Source organism: Mobula hypostoma, chromosome 20 (assembly GCF_963921235.1).
Source record: "Mobula hypostoma chromosome 20, sMobHyp1.1, whole genome shotgun sequence".
Classification (NCBI taxonomy): domain Eukaryota; kingdom Metazoa; phylum Chordata; class Chondrichthyes; order Myliobatiformes; family Myliobatidae; genus Mobula; species Mobula hypostoma.
In genome coordinates, this window is record NC_086116.1 from 47,982,549 (window position 1) to 48,010,538 (window position 27,990).

A 27,990-nucleotide genomic window follows, 5' to 3' on the forward strand; every position below is an offset into this window, starting at 1 on the left:
CAATGCATGGTTTTTCCACTGAAGTTGGGCAGACTACAACTAGCAGTCATGGGTTAAGGGTGAAAGGTGAAAATTTTAAGCAGAACGTGAGGGAAAACTTCTCCACTCGGGGGTCATCAGATGTAGAACAAGCTGCCAGCACGAGTAGTGCATGCAAGCTCGGTTTCAACATTTGAGAGAAGTTAGGATAAGTACATGGACAGTAGGGGTAGGGATGGCTATGATCTGAGTGCAGGTCAATGGGACAAGGCAGTTTAAATGGCCTGGCATGGTCTAGATGGGCTGAAGGGCCTGTTTCTGTGCTGTACTTTTCTATGACTCCAATCTTACAGACTTCTTTCTTTCTGAATCCTTTCTTTCATTCTCCTTGAAGCTTCCAGCTCATTCCCTTTTATGCCAGGAAAGTGGAAATTCCTGAAGTAGAGAGTCTCTGACAGGGTCAAGAGATAAGCTAACCTCTAATCCTAAAAGACAGCCCTGTTTTCAGTTACTCCACAGACTCCCAGACAGAATTACAATGGAAAACAGCAATTTTGACGGATGCATTTGGACTCAGAATGTGACAACAAATTGAAGTTACCTTGAGATATGAACGTAATGAAAGCCAGATTTTTATATTTTGCACCTTCTTGAGACGAAAATGTGGAACTTCAGATTTTCTGGCCCGTCTTGCTGAGGTTAAATGGCCAAAGAGTTTGGCAAATAGCAATCTCTATGAAACAAAAGGCAAGCTGTTTAACTATTCCTTGAAGGATAAGTTTTACAACAGAGGTGGAAGAAATTGAAAAATATAAGCTATATTCTATCCTCCCAGGTAGGTATCTAGAAAAATATGCCAAGAACACAATCAGCACCAAATCAGAGTTGTCCAGAATTCCCTAAGCAAACATGTTAAAAGACAATATCCTTTGATCTTATTAGCATATGTTAAGTATAAAAATATCAAAAATCAATTCAAATTAGCATAAACAAAAAAGTCAATTGTCTCTTTAGACCTCTCTTTTAAAAATCTTAAAACAATACGCAAGCTATAGAGAGAAGAATACTGGTTTACAACAATACAGTGGATTTTGGTTAACTGGGACACATCAGGACCAGAATATTTTGGACCAATTATGCGGCTGCCACAATGAGCAGAGGTTTCATGGAAACATTTAAAAAAACAACAAACTACCGTTTTAACTGAGTAACAGATTATGTACTTAAATGAAATACAGAACAAACTAGAGCCCTGTCAATGCCACTACAGTACTATAAAACTGCGTATTAGTTCCTAAGAGTTATTGACGGAGGAATTCATCCAGAGTACGCTGCAGTGTTCTTTTTATTAACTGTAAGTGAATAGAATCAGAGCAGGCACCTAGTACAGATAATGGATTGACTTCATGGCTTCTTGCATGAAGTAGTGTTGTAATCCAACAATAAATTTCCTGGCATCCTGTGTAATCACTAGCTCAAGTTCAGATGTGTCATGTTCATCACTTTACTTGTCTTCATATTTCTCACTGTGTTTTGATACACTTTTGACGGTTGCATTCTCAAATCTTTATTTTCATTGTAACATACAAGATGATTGTCAATATATTCAATTTTTTTGTTGTTCATTATTTGTTGAAACAGTGTGATTGTTTCATTTTCACTTATGGCATTTCTGGTATTTCCAAGCCTGAAAGCTCAATGCTGTTTACTCAAAACTGTTATGCAAGTCTCCTGTCCCAAATCAACAAAGGGAATCCCAGTTATTTTGTCGATCAGTTATGTTGTTTAGAGTTGTCTCAAATAAGCAGTTGCCCCAATTAACAAATGGCCCAATAAACTGGAATCCACTGTTTATTTAATTCTACACATTCATTTTTAGGATGGGATCACAGCCCTGTTTATATGTTCTCACAGCATAAAAATAAAGATGCACAAGGCACACGCGCATTACAAAGCTATTATAACAATTTGATTTACATTTGAACCAAATGCAATAAAGAGCTTAATAACAGACAGTGATACTACAGTAATTGTGCAGTATCTTTCTGTGGAAAGTACTTGAACAAAAGTGGAAGTTATTTCTTATATTGATACCCATGGAACTTAGATTTTATAGTTAAATTGCTTCACAAGGACTAGAACCCAGAACCTCTGCATCACAGCCACCCACACTGTGTACACAGGCTGTGTCCAAGAAGAGCCAGAGTCACCTCTACTTCCTGAGGAGACTGAAGTCCTTAGGAATATGCAGGCTTTTCTTTCACATATTCTACCAGTCTGTTGTAGCCAGTACAATCCTCTATGCAGTGGTGTGCTGGGGCAATGGCACTAGCATGGGTGATGCCAACAGGCTCAATAAACTGATTAGAAAGGCTGGCTCTGTTATAGGAGTCAAACTGGACACACTGGAGGCTGTTGTAGAACAAAGGACTCTACAGAAAGTCCTGGCAATTCAAGACAATGTTTCTCACCCTCTGCATGCCACCTTGGCTGAACAGAGGAGCACTTTATAGACATAGACAACTGCGCTGCTCCGAAGAGCACTACATGAGGTCATTCTTACCCTTGGCCATTCAGCTCTATAATGAGTCAACCTATAGCTGCGAAGTGATGACCCCCTCCTGTTAGACTGCTTGAGGTAACTTATTTTTTATTCTTTCTTCTCTCTCTTCTAATATTTGTATATTTGTATTGCAGTGTACTTGTAACGCTACTGGGACACTGTAATTTCCTTGGGGATCAATAAAGTATCTATCTATCTAGAACAGCTGTCACTTCTCTCTGGGCTCAGGTTCAGTTTCTTTCCCCCCATTTCTCACCAAGCACAGTAACATACAATCAGAATAACTTAATCAAAACTGATGCTCTAATATATTTGGGCAACTGGGAAATACAAGCTAATTCAAGCAACAATCATAATGACAAGAAGTTGAAATTACTCTGCTTACCTGTTTATATGTTCTCTCAGCTACACACAACATAAAGAAAAAGATCCACATCAGGCACACACGCACCACAAAGCTTAAGGCGACCATGATAACAGTTCGATTTACATTTGAACCAAATGCAATAAAAAAGAGTTCGGCAGCAGAGAGTGATGATAGTTGCTCGATATCCTTCTGCTGAAAGAGTCTGAACAAAACTGGAGTGATGGCAAGAATCAGAGAAACGACGTTTCCAAAGAGCTGGTAACCAATACCTTGCTTATAGCTGTTAACCTGCAATGTTTAAAGAATATGGTTATAAATAAACAAGCTGTGGAATCATTAGACAACACACATAAAAGTTGCTGGTGAATGCAGCAGGCCAGGCAGCATCTCTAGGAAGAGGTGCAGTTGACGTTTTAGGCCGAGACCCTTCATCAGGACTAACTGAAGGAAGAGTGAGTAAGGGATTTGAAACTTACTCACTCTTCCTTCAGTTAGTCCTGACGAAGGGTCTCGGCCTGAAACATCGACTGCACCTCTTCCTACAGATGCTGCCTGGCCTGCTGCGTTCACCAGCAACTTTTATGTGTGTTGCTTGAATTTCCAGCATCTGCAGAATTTTTGTTTGTGGAATCATTAGTTGTGAATCATACAAAATCAGGATGATAAAAAAGATTTTAAGCTCACTTGAGCATCAGTACCAATTACACAATAAAATTCCTACACTTCTGATAAATGTCAGCCAAAGCCATGCATTCTTCTCATTTTCTGTTATTTCAATTTTCTAGCAAAAGCAATCAAATTTATTTATTACATAAATTATATTTCATTTATAACTATTACATAATACTGGCAATACAGTTCAAAGGATTTTCTCTCCTGCTTAAAGTCACGTACTCACTCTTTTCATGATCATGCCACTGATTTCCATCACAGACATATCCGCTTTCTTGCATTCGTTGCATTCCCAGACAATTGCACTTACTCTTTCCAAGCTTATACTGGAACTATGAAGCCATGGCAAATGATTCTGGATAAAGGATAGATGCTAGTAAAGCAACATACATTTTCAAACATTAAAATTGTTTTTGATTAAACATTACTTATTCCTTCCAATTCTTTGGACCATGTGGAGGATAGTGCTGAAGTTGCAGGGGTCCTGGTAGAGATACTTCAAACACCTTTAGCCATACTGTATATTAGGTTTTGGAGAGCTGGGGGATAGATAATGTTCCAAAGTTCAAGCAAGGCTCTAAGAATAAGCCAGGGAATTATAGACCTGTGAGCCTGACGTCTATTATGCGTAAATTATTAGAATGTATTCTAAAGGACAGGGCCCGACTAGGGATAGTCAATGTGGCTTTGCTTGTAGCTGATTGTGCCTAACCAATCTTATAAAGTTTCTTTGAGAAAGTTGATGAAGGAAACCAGAGTAGGACTTACACAGGGAATGGTAGGGCACTGAGCTATGCAGTACAACAAAGGGACCTAAAAATACAGATCCGTAATTCCTTGGAAGTGGCATTACAGGAAGAAAAGGTTGTAAAGAGAGCTTTTGGCATATTGGCCTTCATAAATCAGGGCACTGAGTACAAGAGTTGGTATGTTGAAGTTGTATAAGATGTTGGTGAGGCCACATTTGGAGTATTGTGTGCAGTAAGGCAGGCATGGAGCACTGCGATTAGCATAAATACTAGTATAGTGCCAGCATCCCAGGTTCAAGCCCTGCCACTGTCTATAAGGAGTTGTATATTCTCCCCATGACCATGTGGGTTTTCTCTTGGTGCTCCAGTTTCCTACATTCAAAAGATGTACACGTTAGTAGGTTAATTGGTCACATTGGTATAAATGAGCAGCGCAGAGCCATGTGTCTACCTACAGGAAAGATGGCAATCAGATTGAAACAATGCAGAGAAAATTTACAAGCATGTTGCCAGGACTTGAGGATTTGAGTTCAGAAGTTCAGACTTTATTCCCTGGACCTTAGGAGAATGAAGGGAGTTCTAATAGGTGTGTATAAAATTATGAGGGGGTATAGATAGGGTAAATACATGCAAGCTTTTCATATCAATTCCAGTGATCATATCAGCAAAACAAACTCTGTTTAATTAGATAAAATACAGCAGAGAATACAGAAGATATGAATGTCATAATAGTCTGCTCTTCAAATCATGGGACTTCAATATTCTTCAAATACATATACATTCATATCTTGTATTCGACTAAACTGTTAATCCAAAAATAAAAAATGCAGATGTTAAAAATCTGAAAGAAACAGTAATTGTTTTTTTTTATTTAAAGATACAGTGTGGAACAGGCCCTTCAGGCCCAATGAGCCACACCGCCCAGCCACCCACATGTTTAACCCCAGCCTAATCACAGCACAATGTACAATGACCAATTAACCTACTAACCGGTACATCTTTGAAATGTGAGGAACGTACAAACTCCTTACAGGTAGCATCAGAACTGAAGTCCAAGCTCTGACGCCTTGAGCTGTAACAGTGTGGCGGTAGCCGTTATGCTACCCTGGTGCTCTGGAAATACTCAACAGCTCGGACAGCAGAGAATAAAAAGTCAACATATTTGTCTCTCCACAAATGCTTTCTGACCTGCTGAGTATGTTTAGAATTTCTGGTTTTATTTCTCAGATTATTCAGCACCATCTCTATGTTTTTCAGGAATGTGATGAATAACTTGTTCAGTCAACTGTTATGGAAGTACTTCATAAATATAGAACAAATTATGCACTCAGATTGCCTTGGAGGTTTTAGTTTTGATAGTGCAGATAGCCTATAGAAGCCAGCTTTTATGATGAGCATGAGAAACTGGAATCAAGACTAATTCATCTAAACTGAAACAATTGTCAGGTTGCAATTTTGTAAATGCAGACTTTAGAATGATTCTTTGGTTAATCTAAACAATTCAATCAATTAAAACTATGTAACACTATTTTTATTCAAAAAGGAAAAAATGCTGAAACAAACCAGGTGAAATGGATCATCGCGGTATTCCTTTTTCCCAGAGGAATTCAAGTGGGCATTATCTCCTTCAGTCTCACTGGTGCAGGAAGTACGGCATTCCGCACACTGCAGTAGGTCTTCCCATAAAACATCTTCAGTTTCTGATTCATGCCGTGTGCTTTCTGAATCTTGTCGTGAACTTCGTGAACTGCAACTTGTGGCAGATTTAACAGTCTCCTAGAAAATAGTATGAATAGTCAAATTTTGATCTGGAGTCATATGCATCATACCATTTAATGCAAGTATCAAAATTATTCAACAGCTCTTAATGGAGGTTTGACATTCAAGTGAATACAAAAGTCTGTATCAGAAATGTATAAGAAATGCCCTTGGCTCATGCTACTAAAGAACTAGATTAATGTATTTACCACTGAAGCCAATTTAAAATAATAAAATGCCATCTGCCTGCCATCACATAGACAACTCTAGTGGTTGATGTTTTCACAATAAAAGAAACCCTGATGAGTTTCAGGTTCAACAACAATGCCCCCGTTGCTCACTGTACTTGCACCATAGTGTAATAACAAAACTTCAGGGCTCTACAGGTTTAAAGAGTATTAAATAAAAAAACTCTAGATTCTAACCTCAGCAATGTAGTGTCTTTTGTATTGGTGAGATTTTCTGTTCCGTAACACACAGTCACTTGAAATTCGTTCACCACTGCGACGCTGAGGGAATGATTGGAATCCACCTTCTCCATCTTCATCACTTGAAACATCATCTGATACATTTACAACTGCTTTAGCTGCTTCCTATTTAAAAATGAAATGAGTAAAACCAGATCAATAAAAAAGTCTTGCCAGAGTTCATCATTTGCATAAATGTAAGTATTATACATTGAGTTTCATCATGATCTAAATATCTCTTCATTCTTAGAGAAGGAACTGTTGAAGCAAACATCTTCCAAGTGATAAGTTACCCACTACAGGGTTCATACACAACAGACTTCCTACAAGAGGTCCCTGCTCATTTTTATCACTAATCCATGCCCACCACATCTCCTTGACCAGTCTACTTTTCTCTGACTGAGGCATAACGACCTTACATCCCACCAAATGATTCTTGACCCTCCATTATGGTCTCCTAGTATAACATTTGTTTCTGTAGCCTCCAAAACAGTATACCATGAACAAGGAGAAGATCATCAGAAATGGAACTCCAATGCTCCAATTCCAAAGTCAAATCTTAACCAACTTCAAACTCACCTTCATTAGAAAAATCCCTAAGCTGCTTTTTTGCAGCAAACCACAACATGTAACCCCAACATATTCCCATCAAAATCACTCCACTGTTCATCATTCTTGGAAATGTAAGAGAAAATTTTACAAAATTGTTTGGTTAAAATCAAATACAAATTAAGCAAGCAATACAGGTGTCCCCCGCTTTTTGAACGTTCGCTTTACGAAACCTCACTGTTACGAAACACCTACATTAGTACCCTGTTTTCGCTTTCAGAAGGTGTTTTCACTGTTACAAAAAAAAATTCAGCGCGCGATAAAAGGCAGAGCGCGCCCCGAGCAGCCGCTCTCCCCGGATTCGGAACAGCATTCTCACCGGCATTGCTGAAACACAAGCCTGTGAGCAGTCGTTTGCAAGATGAGTTCTAAGGTATCAGAAAAGCCTGAAAGAGCTCATAAGGGTGTTACACTTACGGTAAAACTGGACATAATTAAGCATTTTGATCATGGTGAACGAAGTAAGGACACCGTGAGCTTGGCTTGTGGAAGCTGACGAACAGGATGTTGAAGAGGTTTTGGCATCCCATCACCAAGAATTGACAGATGAAGAGCTGATGCAATTGGAAGAAAAAAGGATAACAATCGAAACTGAATGAGTAATGATAAAGTACGACTTTAATTTTGAAAGGGTACGTCGGTTTAGGAGATATTTGCAGGATGGTTTGAGTCCTTATTAAAGAACTGTGTGATAGAAAAATGCTCGAGGCTCAGCAGTCAAGCAAGCCTTCCACATCAGCCACAGCAGATGACGAAACTCGACCTTTGACATCGAGGCGGGCAGAGATAGAAGAAGATGAGCCGCCTGCTCTAATGGAAACACCCCAGTGTCCCACCACCCCAACCCCAAGGCCACGGACAGATACCGATTCACGGAAAATGCAACGGTAGCTGGGACACACACAGCACATCTTTAAGAAAAAAGCCAAAATAAACATGCTAATTAATTACGTGTCCGGCAGCACCTAATTAATTAGCTTGTTTATTTCGGCTTTTTTCTTAAAGGTGTGTTGTGTGCCTCCCGGCTACCGCTGGACCCCTGCGAGCTTCGCGGCAATGTATCGCTCAGCGGCCTGGAGGATGGGGGCCACTGCACCACCCAAACTCCGACTCAGCCTAACACACCATCATCAGTGTGCTCGGCGCTGTCCCAATTCCTGTAAGTGATACTACACTGTACATACATTATTTCTACTTTATATCGGCTGTGTATTTTTACGTGTTATTTGGTATGATTTGGCAGCTTCATAGCTTAAAAGTTACTGGAGAGAGTGTTCTTGCCAACAGCGCTTGCGTGAAATTTTCTGCCGACGGCGCTTGCGTGAGATTTTCGCTACGGAGAACAGTTCAGTAATGATTGTGGAAAAGTATTTCTACTTTATATAGGCTGTGTATTTATCATATCATTCCTGCTTTTACTATATGTTACTGTTGTTTTAGGTTTTATGTGTTATTTGGCATGATTTGGTAGGTTATTTTTGGGTCTGCGAACGCTCACAAAATTTTCCCATATAAATAAATGGTAATTGCTTCTTCACTTTACAACATTTCAGCTTACGAACCGTTTCATAGGAATGCTCTACCTTTGGATGGTGGGGGAAATCTGTATTGGAAAGTTTAAAGATGTTCCTATTGTCATTGGGATTCTTCCAACCCTCTAACTATAAAAGGTCCTGCCCTAGATGATACATGTAAATGTTGATCTTTATGACATTCTTTTTCTCTCTCCATTTAAGCATCACATTCCAGACCTATCACATAGAAGGGCCAAAGAAGTCCTGGAAGCATTTAACAAGGACCTAGTTTCCCAAACAAACTCCACCATGGATGATCCCAAGCCTGGCTGGAAAACGAGGAGGGCTGGGCATGGGGCTAACAACCCCAACCGGTAAAACCCTAGAGCTATAGAAACGCCATCAGAAGCTCCAAAGACCTCATCCCTGGGCGAGGAAGGATCTTTGCCTGGAAGGTGTATGAAGTTGTGTGGTGAAAGCCACAAGTCCATGGAACCCATAGGACTGATCAACTTTCAGCAGGAGACTGACAGAGGGCTCTGGCAAGCTGCCGTTGGTCGAGTCGGTGCGATGGGCTTAATTAGTTTTCTGAGGATTCTAGTTGGTCTCAGAAACACACCTCCATAAGACCCTATTCATTACTCTTAAATCCTTGAGGGACCATTGAAGGGCTACTATGTGAACTTGTTACCTTTTTTGGTGATTCGGCTGCAAACTCAAACACACCATAGGTATTAAAGGCAGGAGATTTGGGAGGCCCACGTCTATGCAATGGCCTTTCCAAGAACTTGGGCCAGGGTTAGGACAGGTGGAGTCTTATCTCACTGGAACTTCAAATCAAGGAGGTAAATTCACCTCATTCTTGATTAATTGTTCTGCTCAAGTTAGTGGTCTCCTACTCTGCTGTCTTCACTTCCACTGGAGAGCCATGAGCAGCATCAATTAACATCGGATTCTCTGCTCTATCAGCCACATTATCTATAAAGCTTGTCCAGGTAGGTTTACGTGGTGTAACTGGGGTGGAGACAGAAGACCCAATGGTGGAAGTCCAATTAATGAAAAAAGGTTTACGTTTGACTTTGTTGGAGATGCTCATTGGCAATTTTTGTGTAACATAAAATTTTATTTATCAATTAGCAGCCCGGTTTTGACCCAAACTGTCAACATCTCAACCACAGCCCCCCACCCAACAGATACTGCTCAACCTGTCGAGTTCCTACACCACACTAGTGTTTCTCCAAATCTGCAGTCCCTTACATCATCAGCCTACACCTGATCTTGATGCTTGCTGGCAGACATTGGCAATTTCATTTTCTAAGTTATGCAAACAGTTTGAACATCATCTAATCACCATCAAACATCACGCCCTTTCTGATTTTATGGCAGAAGAAGGTCATTGATAAAGCAACTGATGATCATTCAGCTCAAGCCACTACCCTGAGGAAAATCTGCAAGCCCAGCAGCTAAGCTAAGAGTTGTCCAATAACCACAACTGCCTTCAATAATCATTATCTCTAACCAAATTAGAAATATCCTACTTTCTGTAGATAAAACATACTTAAGCAATTTTCTACATTGCTGGAAAGATGCCAGTAATTTAATTGTGTTGTAATACTTAGCTGAAGATATAACTAGTGTTTATGTTGGAGCTTTTGACGAAGTCCCACATGATAGGCTGGTCCAGAAGGTCAGGCACAAAGGATCCTTGGTGTCTTGGGAAAAGAGATCCAAAATTGGCTTGATGATAGGTGGTGGATAAGTGTCTATTATGACTGGAAGTCAGCAGCTCGTGTACTACAGGGATCATTGCTGGGACCTTTGCTATTTGTAAATAACCTGGTGAGAATGTCGGAGGTCTGATCAGCATGTCTGCAAATTACACAAAAATTGGTGGGTTTGTAGAATGCAAAAGGTTGCCTAAGGATGTAGTGAGACACAGATTAGCTGGAAAATTGGATGGAATAGTGGCAGAAGAAATTTAATCCAGTCAAGAGTGAGGTTTGGGAAGTCATTTCTGGTAGGATAATATACAGTGTAGATGGCAGGAACCTTAACAGCACTGAGTAAAGAGAAACCTTGGGGTGCAGGTCCATACCTCCCTGAAAATGGTGAGACTGGTAGTGAAGAAAGTAGATGGTATGCCTGCCTTCATGATCTGAAACACTGAATATAAGAATTGGAAAGTCATACTGCATACAAGTCATACAAAACATTTGTCGGATGGACACTTCAAGTGTTGCGTACAGTTCATGACTCAACACAATAGAAAGGATGTGATACTAATAGACAGGGTGCAGAAGAGATTCACTAGGATGTTGCCTGGAATAGCTGTCTGTAACATGGGAAGCTGACCTCAGAAATAGACTCCAGATTAATATTATTTAAATCAATATAATTTCCTTCTCTGTGCTGCATTTAACATTTGGAGATCCTTACTGCTAGAGCTAAAGGTACATACAAGATGATGTACTATTCTACACTACAATCAGAAATAATTCCTAGTAGGGCAGTGGTAATGCTTTGTTCAAATTAAGCAAGTGCTAATCAATAATTTAGTCCATACCTACAGACTGCCTGCTAAATTCACTCTTACTTTGAATATATCCCCCTGGACTGAATTTTCTCACCAAAGCCTGCTCTGACCTGATTAGCAAAAACATGTCCCTTACTTGTACATAGCAAACCTCATCTAGAACTGCTTTGACAGCTGACTAAGATGTGCCATTCACCTTACTGGCAACAATGAGTTTGAATCAATCATTAAAAAAAAGAATCAAACCTATTAATAAATAAAGAAAACAAAACAGGACACATATGAATTAAGTCCAATAAATCAAAATGCGCAAGAAGCAAATTCTTTGGACTTGCCCCTCACAGTCATTCCCCCTCATTCAAATCCACAGGCCTGCTTCAAAGCCAACCTGGCACTAATTCATCAGGCAGATTTCCCAGCATGAGCAATGAGAAATTATGGAAATATGCACTCCATGAGGAATTCAGTATCAATCTCAACAGTCCAGTTGCCAGCACAAGCAGGGTGGACATTCAGGACTTCTGCATTTGCTTATACTTGCCTGATCTTGCAAACAAAAAACGTAACTGTTGGCAGGTCTATGCAGTGCTGCCATCTTTAAGTAGATGGATTAACCAGTCTAATTCAAGGTACTTACTTTATGATTTAGAGGAGTATGTGAATTTCTTCCTGCTCCTAGAGACAAGTTGTACTCTTCAGATCCAGTTACTTCACAGTGAGCATCATGAGGTAATCTTCCATCTTCACGGCTTTTGGTACTCATTCTTCCATCCAGAGAAACATAGCCATTATCGGTTTCTGTTGATTTGTCAATTGATTGCTTGATCTTTTTTGACCTGAAAAGATAAAAGTAAGGAAAACTTAATGCTACATAATTAAAATTGGACTTTGGTTGGCTGTGTTATTAATGCAAAGAAAAGCTTTTCTTCCTTATTAGGTTAAAGTACGACTAAAGAAACAAGATTGTTGGATTCCATTGGACAGCTTAATAGGTAGGAAAGGAAATTTATGACAAAATAAACAAAGCACTGAAGAACTCAGCAGATTAAACAGCATATATAAAACAAGTATGTTGACATTTTGGGTCAAGACCAAGCACAAGGATTGAGAGGGAAAAGGAAACTTTGCTAGTAGGTAGCAGTATGAAGAGAGGAGGGAATTGCAGGGTGAAAGGGAACAAAAGGATTGAGGTTGGTAGGCGCCAGACAGAATGGGCAGGGGATGATGGGCAGATGAAACCAGGTGAGAGAGGGGATGGAAAAGGTGAAGAAACTGGGTGGACTGACGAGTCTGTGTAGGAAGAGAGCACAGGGGTGTGTATTTGATGGAATTGAAAAGTGTTATGTTAATATCATTGGGTTGTCAGAATGAGATGTCATTCTTTCAATTTGTGGTTAGGCTTTCTATAGCAATGGAAAAGGACCATGGAGTATGAAGAAAGAGGTGAAAAGGCATGCAAATTGAAGCTGAAGATCGTCAATTCAGCCAGAGCACAGGCACTCTGTAAAACATTTGCCTAATCAAAGCTTGGTTTCACCAGTATAGACAGGTCACATCATATGCACCAAATGCAGTTGACAAGGTTGGAAGAGGCTCAGATGAGCCTCTGCCTCACTAGGAATGGCTGTTTAACTCCCCAGGTTGTGCTAATGGAGAAGCAACCGGAGTTACACCACCTATGGTTGCATAGAAAAACAAGGAAGGGCAGAGAGGGATGAGCAGATCAGGGAGTCATGAAGAGTGGTTTCTGTGGAAAGCAGAGAGGAGGCAAGAGAGGAACATGTGACTGGTAGTGGGATCACATCGGAGCTGACAGAAATGGCACAGAATGATATGATGTGTGCAAAGGCTGGAGGGATGTAAGAAGAAAAAGGAAACTGTTGCTGAGGTGGTGGGAGGCAGTGAACAGATGAGTGGAAAATGTTAGAATTAATGGAGCCCTTCACATCCCGCTGCTGCTGACCAACACTTAACATATTACCATCCGATCCATGAATTCATGAACTATTACCTCATTACTCCTCTTTTGCAGTACTTATTTATTTTATTTATTATTGTAACTACCTAAAAGTGCTCCTCACGGCATACGCCCCAAATAGCTTCTGACAATCAAGTCCAACTCCTGGCCTCCTCATGTGGCTTGGCCTCTAAGCCCAGTGGAACTGTTTCTACTGACAGGAGAAGGGGCGAAGGTGGGTCCTGGCACCTTAAAACCAGTGCTTCGGGTTGATGGAGCTCATCAGCCTGGGAAGGCAGTCCATCTAAGAGAAGGAAAACTCTGATTTCAAACCTCCACTGCCTTGCGGCCATACCCACTCATGGGAAAGGCTTCGGGGGTAAACCCTGAGGACAAATCCGGAGCTGGAGTCCCTAAGGCAGTCCGACGTTGCCTTCAACCTCGTTCTGACAACTCCTGTGACGACACTGGTGCCAAGCTGTATCAGCCCTTGGACAACATCAGTGTCGTGGAGAAGGGAGACTTGCTGCATGGGCAACTGCCGGTCTTCCACACAACCTTGCCCAGGCCTGCACTCTGGAACTTTCCAGGCGCAGATCCATGGTCTCACAAGACTAACGGACGCCACCACCATTGTAACTTAAAATAATCTGTTATGCCTGCTGCCACAAAACAACAAATTTCATGACTTATGTCAGTGACAGTAAACCTGATTCTGCTTCTAAAAGTAGGTGGCATGATAGAGAAAGCGATGAAAATGATGGTACAAAAACAAAAAGGACAGCTCCAGACAGCAATAAAATTTAAAAGGCGTAAAAATGACAAATAAAATTTAAGCAACACACATCAAAGTTGCTGGTGAACGCAGCAGGCCAGGCAGCATCTCTAGGAAGAGGTACAGTCGACGTTTCAGGCCGAGACCCTTCGTCAGCACTAACAGAAGGGTCCTGACGAAGGGTCTCGGCCTGAAATGTCGACTGTACCTCTTCCTAGAGATGCTGCCTGGCCTGCTGCGTTCACCAGCAACTTTGATGTGTGTTGCTTGAATTTCCAGCGTCTGCAAAATTCCTTTTGTTTGCGTAAATAAAATTTAATGCTGAGATGCAGTTGAGGCGTAATATGAAAAGGGAACATACAATAACTGGAAAATATTGAATTGTTTGGGGGAAACTGAGAAATGTGAATATACAAATCCTTGAGAAGTGGTAGGAAAGGTCAATAAGGTCATAGAAGAAAACACCACAGAAACAGACTCCTTGCCCCATCACATACAGGCAAGTCATTAAGTATCTACCTGCACTGATCCCATTTCCCAGTATCAACCTGTCACCTTCTACTCTTTGGGATTTCAAGTATTCATCTACCAACTCCTTAATGTCCTGTTTTCATCATCCCATCAAACAATTCCAGGTTTCACTCTATTGTAGAAAATAATTCTTTCTTAAACTCCCTCTAAATATTTGAACCTATGCCCTTTAGTAACAACTCTGCTATGAGGGAAAGCTTCTCACAATCTATCTCCTTCATGATCTTTAATATCTCACATCAGATTGTTCCTCAGCATATCCAATCTCTCTTTATAGCCAAAATATCTCAACCCAAACAACATGCTGGTGACATTCCTTGTAACCTGTCCAGTGCATTCTTCTTCTAGCATGACCATCATCAGAAGTATGCACTGTTGTAAACAATCCCTACATCTGTACTTCATACAAGTTGATTTGCATCCCACTAATACTTGGAGCCAAATGATGAGAGAAAGAAATGGTAATGAAAGAAGAAGAACATTATCAAAGCTTTGAGGCACATGAATATTTAACTAAACACAAATGCAATAAACGACCAAGACGCAGAGAAGAATTTTAACACACACCCCGGAAAAGAAAGAGCATTCCAAATGCTTCGGAAGATTTCACCAACATTATAACTGGTCCCTGTGCCAAACTGGTGGTGCACCTCCTGTGTATTATCTGTAGTGCTAGAGCCCTCTCCTTCTCGGTGTACTTCGAGATGAGCTGCTTTCCTCAGCTTCCTTTACAAGAAAGATTAAAGAATATCGTTTTATAGTTAATTCAGTAACAATGTTGTTGTGCCCACAAAAATGTCAAAAATGCACAGAATGATTTTCCAGAATTGAGCACTTTGGTTTTCAAAGGAGGTTTTCAGCTCACATTTTGTTTTACAGCAATTAAAAAAAAACAGATATACTAACAGAAAATGCATTTATATACTAAAATACACAAAATTATTTATATCTTTACAATATTTTTAACAAAGGTCTACAAATGATGACTAAATATAAGTAGATTGTTACTGGCTTTTTGGGACTTAAATAGTTTTTTTTAAAATGTAGTACAAATCAGAATTGAATAGATTTGAATTTGAAACTTGAGATTAAGTTATCTCCTAGTATGAGGACCCCACTGCTAGCATTCAGTAACTTACTGCTACAGCTTGTTGGTCTTTGCTCTCTTTAGGAAAGATGGCTTCTGTTCCCAAAGTCTATACTGCAACACAGCCAACAAGAGAGTATTTATAATTTAACACAGTAAGCCAGATTATACTTGTAATTGCATGGGTGGAATAGAGTAGATATATTCTACCACTTTGTCATATTCTTAGTTACCCCCTCTCAAGTGGCTAGCTTGAAAGAAATTTCAATAATATAGCCAAATTAGTAGTTATAAACACAAATAACTATACCAAAATAGATTGTTTACGCCTGCAAAATAAGTCTTCAGTTTAAAAATAAATTCAGTAAACGCAACTTTTATTTAACTTGGCATGAAATGTCTTTCTATTTAAAAGTATAGTGTCCCTCCCACCACCATATACTTCCTATACAGTTTTTATCATACGTTCATATTATTCATTTAAATACAGTCATAGAAATGTATTTTAGATTCTGACCAGAGATTCCTTTGAAAGCCTCAGAGGTGATATTACCAAGCAGTTTTTTTTCACTTTAGTGGTAATGTTTGAAAAAATAAAATGGTTCTTTATTTAGTTTCATCTTCACCTCTATTTTTAGTTCCTTACATAGTTTTACAGAAGGATTTTAAGAAGCTGGTTTTAAGCAGCCTTTGATCTATTGGTTGCTTTCTCGTTTTTTCTGACCTGTTGGGATATTGAATTACACAACATAATGTAACATTGTTCATCCCCACCCCACCCCACTCTGCTCCACCCAAACTATCACCAATTTCAACTACTACCTGCCTGTGAATGCTTTTTAAAGGGGGTGGCATAAGTTAAAGAAAGAAATGATTACCAACATTTTTCCAAAAGGAGAATCAACAGGTGTGCAAAATTATTTTTCAGAAAGAAACCAAGCACTACGAGCTCAATCTCTTCACTTCTAACTTCCAACTTACTACCAATCTCAACTATAAATCCAGATCCCATTTTACCCATTTCAAATTTTTGTCAATCTACTGATACTTTCTGATTCGGTGCAATAATCTGCAACCAACAATGATAGAAGAGTCATATTACAAAATGAGATCAACTGTCTGTATGAAATTAAAATTCTGGCCCCAATGCACGCCACATTCTTTCTGTGTTACTAAATCTCATAGTATTTGGCTCATAAGCCCACTTGCTTTTCAGACAAATTAACAGTAACTCACAGCTTAGATACAACATAAATGTTAACATATCATAAAACAGGATTTCAATATTTTTGAAGTGATTAACATGTTCCAAAAATAGAGGCTACCTTCTTCGTTTGCCCCCACTACTTGCTGCAGGTTTGGGTGTATGCGTTGACACAATCTGGCAATGTACTGTTCCAAGCAGTAACATCAACCAAATAGACCCAAATACTTCGGTGTATGGTACGCTATGTGTAACTTCAGATGTGCAAAACAACACGATTGCTGTAACTGTAAACAGAAGAATTATACCATTTATTTGTGGAATTTTTGAATCAGTTATTCATTTCATCCAAACAAGTGCAAAATAAATTCAGCACTTATATGTACATTTTGATACATGGGTATGGCTTCAGTATAAAGTAACAATCACAAATAAATTGATTTGTTAAAAGCATTCAGTATTGCAAATGAAGTAGGTAATTCAGTCCATTTAGCAACTTTTGCTAGACGACCTATGTCTTAGGATCACTTTCATACTCTTATGTAGTTAACTCATGAATCAAATTCAGTGGATGCTGCACCAATGTTTTTTTAAAAGGATGTTTGTATAAGTGTGGGTTGATAAACTTGCCCTTACTGTTAAAGCAAATATAATTCCTGAATATGAAGCCGATGAAAAAAAAGATAACAGTGATTTATCAATACTTTTCCAGGACAAATGAAAAGTTCCCTCTGTAATACTGACAGAAGGGTCCAAAATTACGAAATGATCACAAACAAGAGAAAATCTGCAGATGCTGGAAATTCAAGCAACAAACACAAAATGCTGGAGGAACTCTACATGTCGAGTACAGTCGACATTTCGGTCTGAGACCCTTCAGCAGGTCAAACTGAACAACTTTTTTTTCTTGATTTCAGGTTCTTTGACATGGAATGGCTTAATAGAGAGCAGATCCTACAAAGTCTGAAATAGAGAGAAAAATGTGCAGAGAAATTGAACTAAATATATTGATCTTTCCTGCAGCTGGCTTGGCAATCTTTTTTTCCCAGTGGTAGGGTATGGACATGATAGGCAATGCTGGCATTCAAACTCAGCTGCCATTGCCACAAACTGAGGATGCTGTAAGAGCTTAACATATTGATGAACTAGCGACATAGGTGGGCCAGACTGGGCAAGGACAACAAATTTCCTTTCTTCAAGGACATAATGAATCTTAGAGTCTTCTTGTAATTTCATGGTTACTATTACTGAGGCTAACTATTTTCTTACAAAAAAACTTTACTGAAGTGCTTGAATTTAAACTTCATAGCTTCCATAGTGTGTTATTGGATCAATGGCGTAGAATTGGCTGCTAGTCCTGTAATTTAACCACAACGTCACCGCACCCACAACAGCTCAACACATTGTTTCCATCTGTGCAGTGTCATTCACTAACATTCAGATCAGCCGCCCTATAACATTGGAAAGATCAGTTTAATTTTTAAAAAACACACAAAAAAGAGGTGAGTGCTCTGCCAAATTGTTTTCTAGTACAGACAGGATTACTGATGCAAATGCTGTTGCTGCAATACATAGAACCCAGCGGTAAAAATACCATGATATAAAAAAGTATCCTGGGAAGATCTTAGTCAGACCTTACTGGATTTACACAACTGAAGGAATCTAAGATTTCAAATATGCTACATTCATATTCATTACAAAATAAAATGAATTATCATTTAAAATGTCTTTAAATTACTTTACGAAAAAACAACTAATTATCTTTGGAAAGCCTGTAGTACTAGATAAATGTTTTATTCCAAAATGAACACAAAACTTTCCGGTTGTGCTGGGCATATCAAAACTACTGCCCCACTGATGTTCTCCTCACAGTATGCAAATTATACACAGTTATAGAGAGATACAACATCGAAGCAGGCCTCCAGCCAACACCGACCTTCAACCACTCATTTTACACTAATCCTACATTAATCATCTTTTAATTATTCTCCCCACATTCTCTTCATATGAATCACCTTGAAGGAGGTATAAAATAAGCAGCCAGGAAAAGATGCATTTTGAGGTCACTTGAATCCACCATTTGAAGAAGAACGGAAAGAACACAACTCTCACAATTCCTTTTCTCGTTAATGAGGTCCAGGGACTTTCTGGTTTTGCTTTAGCAAAAGCAGATCCTGCAGGTTCAGAAAAGAAGTGAATAAATAAGCAAATAAATGAAAATCTGCATGTATTCCTCAAAATTAACAATGCATGCCTGTAACAATTAACTGCATGGGTTTTTAATACGTTTGTTTATTGAAAATTATGAGAAGGTGCCTTGCAAGTAGCAATGGACTGAGACAATATACTTTTCACCAAGTTGTGAGTGCCCTCCAGTTCTGCAAGCTCCCAAACAATATTTCTGTAGTGAAAAACAGAAAGTATGTAACGAAATACAAAACAGAATATTCCTAGTATTTTTTGTGAATGGACTTTGTTATTCTGACATTACAGCAAGGGATCACATTGGTCAAGGTTTTACAGGACCTTGCCTACCATTCAAAGTTGCTCCCCACTGTCCCCATCTAGCTGCAATCAGCATTCCTGGATGCTCTTATTTGGCTGACCGTCCCCATCTGGAAGCTGGACACAGCAAGGACTCAGCCAAAGTCATCCAAGGCATTCCCATCCAAAGAGCACCTCAAAGGTTTATGAACAGAAGACACAACACTTGGACAGGTTAACCCTATATCTTCAGTTTAAAGATTTAGGTTTCTGATATGAAAAGATGTCATTTTAAAACTTACAGATGGAAGTGAAAAAATTAAAAGTAAAAAGCTGTTAAGAAAAAAGATAAAAACAGAAATTACTTTTCTTTCTTCTGACATCCAGCACAGCTGTCCCAAATGAAGTGAAGGGGAATGCCAATCCCACGCCTAGCATGACAGGTGTGGGATTACAAAAGGGATTTCTCCCACATAACAGAGAGAAGTACCAGCAAGCCAGGACTCCACTGCTGCACTTAATGTGGAGTCCAGTGATTGAGTAGAACATTGGACCCACATCAATTGATCAGTTAGCTTCAGGTTCAGCATTTACTTGCATATATGGAGGTCTCCAAAGATTGGGTAAAAGCCAGCTATTCAGACTTCAAGAAGCAAGACCACTCAATTGTCATGAGTCACAGTTCAGAGAATAATTGTGCTTCAAAAAGAGCACTGAATAATGTCAAAGAATGCTGGAACTAGTAAAATGCCACAAATTTTACTTATTTAGAGATATGTGCAGAATAGGCTCATCCGGCTCATCAAGCTAGCACCACTCAGCAACCCCTGATTTAACCCGTCTATTTATGGGATAATTTACAATGACCAATTAACCTACTAACTGGTACGTCTTTGGATTGTGGGAGGAATCTGAGGGACCTGGAGAAAACCCGGGTATTCCACAGGGAGGACGTACAGTCTCCTTACGGATGACATTGGTGGTAACTCCTAAGGCAGTACATATTTACTTGAATGACTGGGTACAGCTGATTACAAAATAAAAAGATATCACACAAAGTATGATCTTTTGCTGTTAAGATGGCTTGTAGCAGTGAGCAAGAGAGTGTTTATGTGGATAAAATAGAGCTTTAAATTCTTTGCGATTTCTATCAATTAAAATTACGATTCCTGGTGAGTGAGCTGCTGCTTGTCTTTGGGGCAAATCAGATTGCTTGCACTAACCAACAATATGTATGTACTACCACTGGAAAAAACATAAATCATTAGTTGGAAGTGGAGCTAATTTAGTAACAGTTTCCTTGGAAAAAGAAATAAAATTTCTGTAGGTATTGGACTTCTAGTAAACGGAAGGCTGGATGTGCCAGTCTGTGCATTCTGTTACGGGACATGAGTGATGAGGTTACGTACGCATTTGGCACTGCTGTAGACTGCTTTTACTCCCTTACAAAAAGTCGCTTGTGAGTTACGAGAAAAATTTAGCAGCTCCAAAGCAAATGGCAGGTATGTTCAAGTTGATTAAAAACTATAAATCAACATCAATAACTTTAATATTTATCTCTTATATTTTTTTCATACATCTGTTTTACAGTGCAGAAGTGACACCAGCATGATATTAGCAAAAGTTATGCAAAATGAGTCATAAATGAGTCATAAATCCAGGCCAGGTTTAAATTAAAAAATAACTGACCTTATTAATCGGTTTCTCTAAATGTGTCACTGATTAAAGAGAATTTAATTTATTAAATACACAAGAGATTCTGCAGATGCTGGAAATCCAGAGCAACACACACACAAAATGCTGGAGGAACTCAGCAGGTCAGAAAGCTTCTATGGAAATGAACAGGTGATGTTTCGGACCGAGACCTTTCATTAGGACTGAAAGGGAAGAGGGAGGAAGCCAGAATAAGCAGGTGGGGGGAGAGGAAGGAGTACAAGCTGGAAGGTGGTAGGTGAAGCCAGGTGGGTGAATGAAGCACGAAGCAGGAGGTGATGGGTGGAAAAGGCAAAAGGAATCTGATAGCAGAGGAGAGTGGACCATGGGAGAAAGGGAAGGAGGAGCAGTAAGGCATGTGATAGGCAGGTGAGCAGAGAAGAGGTAAGAGGTGGGCCAGAGTGGAGAACTGAAGAAGAGGGAGAGAGGGAAAAATCACCAGAAGCTGAAGACATTGATGTTCATGCTATCAGGTTGGAGACTACCCAGATGGAATTGAAGGTGTTGCTCCTCTAATCTGAGAGTGGCCTCATCATGGCAGTAGAGGAGGCTATGGACCAACATTTTGGAATGGGAATGGGGATTGTAATGAAAATGATTGGCCACCAAGAAATCTTGGCAGGACATCAGAGATATCCTCCTTCTTCAAAGACTGGGGTTTGCCTTCCTCTACCATTGATGCTGCCCTCACCAGCAACTCCTCCATTTCCCAGACATCTGCTCTCACCCCATCTTCCAGCTGCCTTAATGGGGATGGAATTCCTGTTGTTCTCACCTAAGACCCAATGAGCCTCTGCATCCAGCACGTAATTTTCCACAACTTCCACCATCTTCAACGAGACCTTACCACCCAACGCAACTATACCCTCCCCTACTCTCCACCTTCCGCAGGGATCTCTCCCTCCGTGATTCCCTTGTTCACTCATCCCCCTCACCCCCTCCCCCACTAATCTCCCTCCTGGCACTAATCTCTGCAAGTGGAAGAAGTGCTACGCCTGTCCATTCACATCCTCCCTCACCTCCATTCAGGGCCCCAAAACGTCCTTCCAGGTGAGGCAACACTTCACCTGCAAATTTTTTTGGGATCATTTACTGTATCCGGTGCTCCCAATGTAGCCTCCTCCGCATTGCTGAGACCTAGCAACGATTGGGGGACTGCTTTGTTGAGCATCTTCACTCCATCCATAAAAATCAGGATTCCCTGGTGTCACCCATTTTAATTCCAATCCCTATTCCCATTCCAATGAATTGATCCACTTTTGCCCAGACCTATCTATTTTATGTTCAAATGTGATTGGTATAATAAAGGCGACAGGGAATATTTTCATCCAACTTCCAGATGGCAGTTCAAAATATTTGCATATTAACAGCTAGCACATTTTCTCTAAGACAAAGATGTATTTACCCCTTACAAGATCAACGTCTATGAGGTCTGGCTTTACATGGCCTGTTTTCTTTGGTTTGTTCTTCATGCCCTGCAGTAAGAAACACATCTTGTAAAAGAAGAATGTTTACAGTTGGAACCGATAATGTAAGATGTAATAACATATGACAATACGATTTTTGTTTTATTTAATTCAAGGGATCAGACATCACTAGTAAAACCAACTTTTATTGGCCTTAAAAAATCTTTGTGCTGAAGATATCTCGCAATACTCCTGGCTAGAGAAAACAAAGTTTCAATATACTAACAATGAAAGGACAGGGCCTTATTGCACAGCAGGGCCTTAAGTGCAGATATAAAACAAATACATTTCCTAGTCAGGTTGGTTTGCAACGTGGACGGGAGCTTGACCTATGGCAGTGATACCACTCTCTCTTTTAAATGTGAAGATCACAGAGTCAGAGGACTTCCCAATGATGCCTTTGCAAGATAGTGCAATGCATCTTTGAATGATGTACTACCAGCACAGACATCCCACCCGGCAAAAACTCATTTCAGGGAGGGAGCACCATCAATTTGTGGGAGACTCCCGGGAGAGGTGGGATGTCTGCAATAGAGTAGCTCCTTAACAGCTAGCCAGCTAGTTTAAATAACGTTAGCTATGCTAATGAACGAATGGCACCTGTTAAACTCACCTCAACATGTCTTTTACAGTCTTAACCCACCATGGGCAATAGAAAAGTCACTGTTGCAAACAGTGCAACGAGCAACACTGTCATTATTTTGACCCCTATTAGGCAGGGGTACACTTTAATGTAGTCTGGGGTGACGTACGTTTTATGTATTTTTTGGAACACTCTGCCATGGCGCACTCTCGCTCGCGCTCTCTCTCTCTCTCGCGGTTGCTCGCACACTCTCAAGTGCTCTCGCTTGCTTTCTCTCTCGCTCATGTGCTTTCACTTGCGTTCGCTCTCGCTAGCGCGATCTCGCTTGCTTTCTCTCTCGCTCGCTTGCTCTTGCTCTCTCTCGCTCTCCCGCTCGCGTGCTCTCGCTTGCATGCTCTCGCTCTCTCTCTCGCGCATGCTCTCTCTCGTGGTCGCTCTCGCACTCTCTCTTGCTTTCTCTCGCTCGCTCTCAAAAAAATTGATTTCCGTGATATTGTATATAATTTGCGGGCATCAGGGAGCCACTATTAATATGCGGGAGACTCCCGGAACTTCCAGGAGAGGTGGGATGTCTGCCAGCATAGGAGGGAGTACCAATCATATGGACGATTTCATCCGGGAAGAAGCTAAGTTTCTGGAATATTGTTAGAGTCATACAAATGCAATTAAGTGGAATTTACTGCACCGAAAGCAAAATGCTACTCATGCTGGGAATCTGAATCAAATATACAGCAAGTCAGACAGCAACCATGCAGAAAAAGGATTTAACAATTCAGATCAATAACTGACAAAAGGTCATCAATGTGAAACAGTGACTCTGCTTGTCTCTTCCACGATTGCTGCAAGACCTACTGATTATTTCCAGCATTATAATTTTATATTCTGCACTCCAACCTGGCCTTCAGGTTTTTTGAAACACTGAAATTATGAGGTGAGCCACTCACTACAACACTCCTGTTCTGACCTGCCTTGAAAGCACAGTATTTATAATGGCAGGTTGACTTAAATTTCTGTTCATCGGCAAATGCCAAGATTAAAGATTATATTCGCTTTGACAACAGCAACGCTTGTTACTCTAGATTCTTTCTCAATGCCGGTCACCATTCCCTAGTACTTGTGCAGCATCAACATTATTTGCTGCTTTTCCGCCAGAGTACGGTGTGAGTCTGCACTGTTTGCATTTAGAACTGAACAGCACAACCATCAATAAACATTCCTATTTCTGATGACATGATGGGAGGGAGGTCAGCAATCAGAAAGTGGGAGAACTAAGTACCTTCCTTTCTAAAGTAAACCTGCAGCAGGGTTCTGAAACCAAGCAGAATGAGCTCCCATGATTGAAATTCTATTAGAATTCAAACTTGGCCAGGTGCTGCCATAGTGTTAAAAGGCTTGGCACTAATATTTTCCTTAATTATGGAACTCAGTTCTTTTATTCACATTTAGACTAAGCACATGACAAAGTCTAGATCCTGGCTGAACATTAATATGGCCCAGCTAACAATTAATTCTCAGCCTTGAGTTAATGTCACACAGGCTTATGTACAATTACTTCATTTACGAGCTACATTACAAGTAACATTTCTTGGCCAATGTCAATCACCTTACAATTGCTTTGGGGAATGATTTTGTTACAATCATGGAGTGGATGAGAATGCAATTATATGTGAAGTAGCTGAGGTTATAACATCCCTTCAGATAGCAGTTCCACAGTCAGTTTGTCACACATTTGGCCATATACATTAAGATTCTCAGACTCTGTTCTGAAGTGAGAATTTGGGCAATGTTTATTCTGATGGATGAAAATCAAACTAACTAACCTGTCAGAGATGTTAAATTTATCACTATGTCAGATACGAGTGCTTAATCAGCAAGCTGCAATTACTAAAGCAGATATACAAATTTAGGAGGAGTAATGAAACCATAAATTTCAAAATTAGCAGAGCAAAATATACGGACAAAAATGTTCTATGTAACATAATGCAAACAGTACATAAAGGAAGTACAAAAGTAGCAACATGGAACTTGTGGTCATATTGAAACATCCAAAATGGATCACATCAAAAATGATCCATGACGGTACAAAACAAACAAAACTGATCAGATGTTAGTCTGTTCAAGAGAATACAATTCAAACTGCAGGACTCTGATCAAAATTACACTTCCACTACAGGTTTCTAATTCCTGTCACCAAGATACAAGCAAGGAATACAAGTAGCATTGCTAAGAGCAAAAACAAGCTAACCCATTAGAAATGTTACATTACTCACTATCTGTTGTGATCAAATCTGCAAATTGCAACTTAATTAAAATTATAAACACAAGAGATTCTGTAGATGCTGGAAATCTTGAGCAACACATGGCTTCTGAATCTCTCAGCTTCATACTTCATCCTCTTCCACCACCCACTCACCTGGTCTCACCTATCACCTGCCAGTGTGTACATCTTCCCCTTCCCCCACCATCTTATTCTGGCTTCTACCCACCTCCTTTCCAAGAGTACAAATGATGGCATTCTGTTATCAATTACTGCAGAAGGGAATCTTTAAGCCTTAGCCATTGTGCATATATGAGCTAAAATTGGCTTCCTCATTTTTACCGCTTTTGTTTAGGCTAATAACAACAAAATGCTTAGCAGAATAGACTTTGCAACTACAGCAGAGGTGAAAATGCTTTTAAATCGGTGATGAATTCTTCACAGGTTCATTCTTACTGAAAAGGACAAAATAATTCTATGCAAAGCACTTGGTCCCTGAAATTCAGGAAGAAACTGTGGGTACAAAAAGGGGGATGACAATTAACAGGATTGTCAGTGCAACACCACTCAACTAGCCAATCTGACTAATTCCATCATCGCCATCTGAGATCCTACCAAAAAGCTGTGGTGTCATTGTGAACTTATAGGCGGCATTTGAGCTGGGCGTAACCACACAGTTATGTGGGTACAGACAGTAGAAGAGCAATGGGTTAAACATGTACCCTAAAGGTATGCTTGTGTTGAGGATAGTCAGTGAGAAGGAGATGTTGTTACTGATCCGCACTGACTGTGGTCTCCCAATAATGAAGTCAAGGATCCATTGCAGGAAGCACAGAGGCCCAGATTTTGAAGCTGGGTTATTTGTACTGAGGGAATGATGGTATTGAACACTAGTACCACCACTTCCAGTTATAAATCTTTCAGCTTGCCTTTGACACAATCATTGAGAATTCTTAATTTCAGTGACCCCACATTATATTCAATTACCTAAATACGAGCAGGGGTGCAGTACATCAGCCAAAATGGTGCTGCAATAATATATATTTATTAATAATTAACAAAATGGGCAATGCCTTGATGAGTTAGCGCTGCTAATAAAATCCAAAAACTATGTACCAGATTTTAAAGTTAAAGTTAGTGATCGACTTTCATATTTCTAACCTGGATATCTTAAAGTCAGCTTGCAGAGAATTGGATTGGAATTCCTATATTTTTTTCCACCAATTCCAAGAATAATGTTCAGTGGAGCATCATATGATATCTTAGGGACTGAAAGTCTGTAAAGGTATGTGCAGGCATTAGTTTCTTTGAAACTATAGTATATGTTTTTAAGTTTAGCACTGCCAAAAAAGGGCAATAAATCCTACTTTTCAAAATTGCTTGCTTAAGCTTTTACACTAGAGGATATGCATAAATAACAGGCATGATGAAGAGCTTCAAAACATCCTATAGCAGTCAGCATCTCATTAGCTCAAATGAGTGTGCAACCTTCAAATGTTTTGTTAATACCACATAGACATTAGTTTCATACACTTTTGCAATAGTACATGCTAAAGTGCGAAATAAACCCTATGGTACAATTCACGTCCATGCTATTAGTAGGTGGCCACACAAGATTTCCTACATGTTGTAGCAAAATAGAAAAGACATTTACATGGTTTGTACCAGCAGCACGCAAAGGAAATCTTTCTTTAAGGTCAAAAATCTTGTGTAAAAATAAAGTGCAGCTGACCACAGTAAATTTGAATTACAAGCAGAAAGCCATTTCCTGGTGTACTTACCAATTTAATAAACTGCAAAGAGTAAAATAATATTAGAAACAATGAAAAGTAAAAGTTTGCAGTGACTACTTAGTAATCAAGACGGTGAAAGGAACGGCATGATGTAGATTTTCAACGAAGTAAAATAAAATAATTTTTTGATAGTGATAAGAGTGAACAAATTAAAACAAAAGACAAGCAAAAATGCAAAGGATTGCTCAAATTGTGGAAATACCTTTACCTGAATTGCATTTGACTGTGGTTTAGTTATCTTTATACCTATCTTTGTATCATCCAAAACTTGACCACAAAGCCCTCATCCAGATCAGTAACACATAACATGAAAAGAAGTGGACCCAACAGCTACCCCTGCGGAATACCACCAGTCACCAGCAGCCAACTATTCACACTCACTGGCTCATCCCAGTCAGCCAATCTTTTACCCATGCTAGTCTCCTTCCTGTAATACCATGGGCTCTGACCTTGTTTAGCAGCCTCATGTGCAGCACCTTGTCAAAGTCCTTCAAAACCCAAGTAAACAACATCCACTGACTGTCCTTTGTCTATCCTGCAGGTTATTTCCTCAAAGAATTCTAACAGATTTGTCATGCAAGATTTCCCCTTAAGGAAACCAGAATAACTTTGACCTATTTGATCATGACACACCAAGTAGCCTGAACCTCCTCCTTGCTAATGGACCCCAATATCTGCCATCCACTGAAGTCAAGCTAACTGGCCGAAAATCTCCTGCCTTTTTCCTCCCTCCCTTCTCAAAGTGTGGAGTCGCATTTGCTAATTTCTCCAGAACTATTCCAGAATCCAGTGATCCTTGAAAAATCAATACTAATGCCTCCACAATTTCTTCATTTACCTCTTTTGGAACGTTGGGGTATAGTCCACCAGGTCTATCTACCTTCAGATCTTTCAGCTTCCCAAGTATCTTCTCTTTCATACACACTCAC

The 27,990-nt window shown here is 39.8% G+C and overlaps 1 protein-coding gene across 3 annotated transcripts in view; it reads right to left on the reverse strand.

Annotated features, from left to right (window-relative positions):
- The window catches only part of LOC134359209 (protein PHTF2-like), a 90,784-nt gene that overhangs the window by 25,813 nt on the left and 36,981 nt on the right, over window positions 1-27,990 (reverse strand). For 2 of the 3 annotated variants that reach the window (XM_063072164.1, XM_063072163.1), the window contains 10 exons: window positions 22,368-22,437; window positions 18,781-18,939; window positions 16,887-17,052; window positions 15,042-15,200; window positions 11,849-12,047; window positions 6,514-6,681; window positions 5,894-6,106; window positions 3,808-3,936; window positions 2,928-3,197; window positions 581-712 (listed from right to left, as the gene is read on the reverse strand). In XM_063072164.1, the coding sequence (XP_062928234.1) occupies window positions 581-712; window positions 2,928-3,197; window positions 3,808-3,936; window positions 5,894-6,106; window positions 6,514-6,681; window positions 11,849-12,047; window positions 15,042-15,200; window positions 16,887-17,052; window positions 18,781-18,939; window positions 22,368-22,437 (1,665 nt within the window). The remainder of the gene's footprint in view (window positions 1-580; window positions 713-2,927; window positions 3,198-3,807; window positions 3,937-5,893; window positions 6,107-6,513; window positions 6,682-11,848; window positions 12,048-15,041; window positions 15,201-16,886; window positions 17,053-18,780; window positions 18,940-22,367; window positions 22,438-27,990) is intronic. The other variant, XM_063072165.1, reaches the window with a different exon arrangement.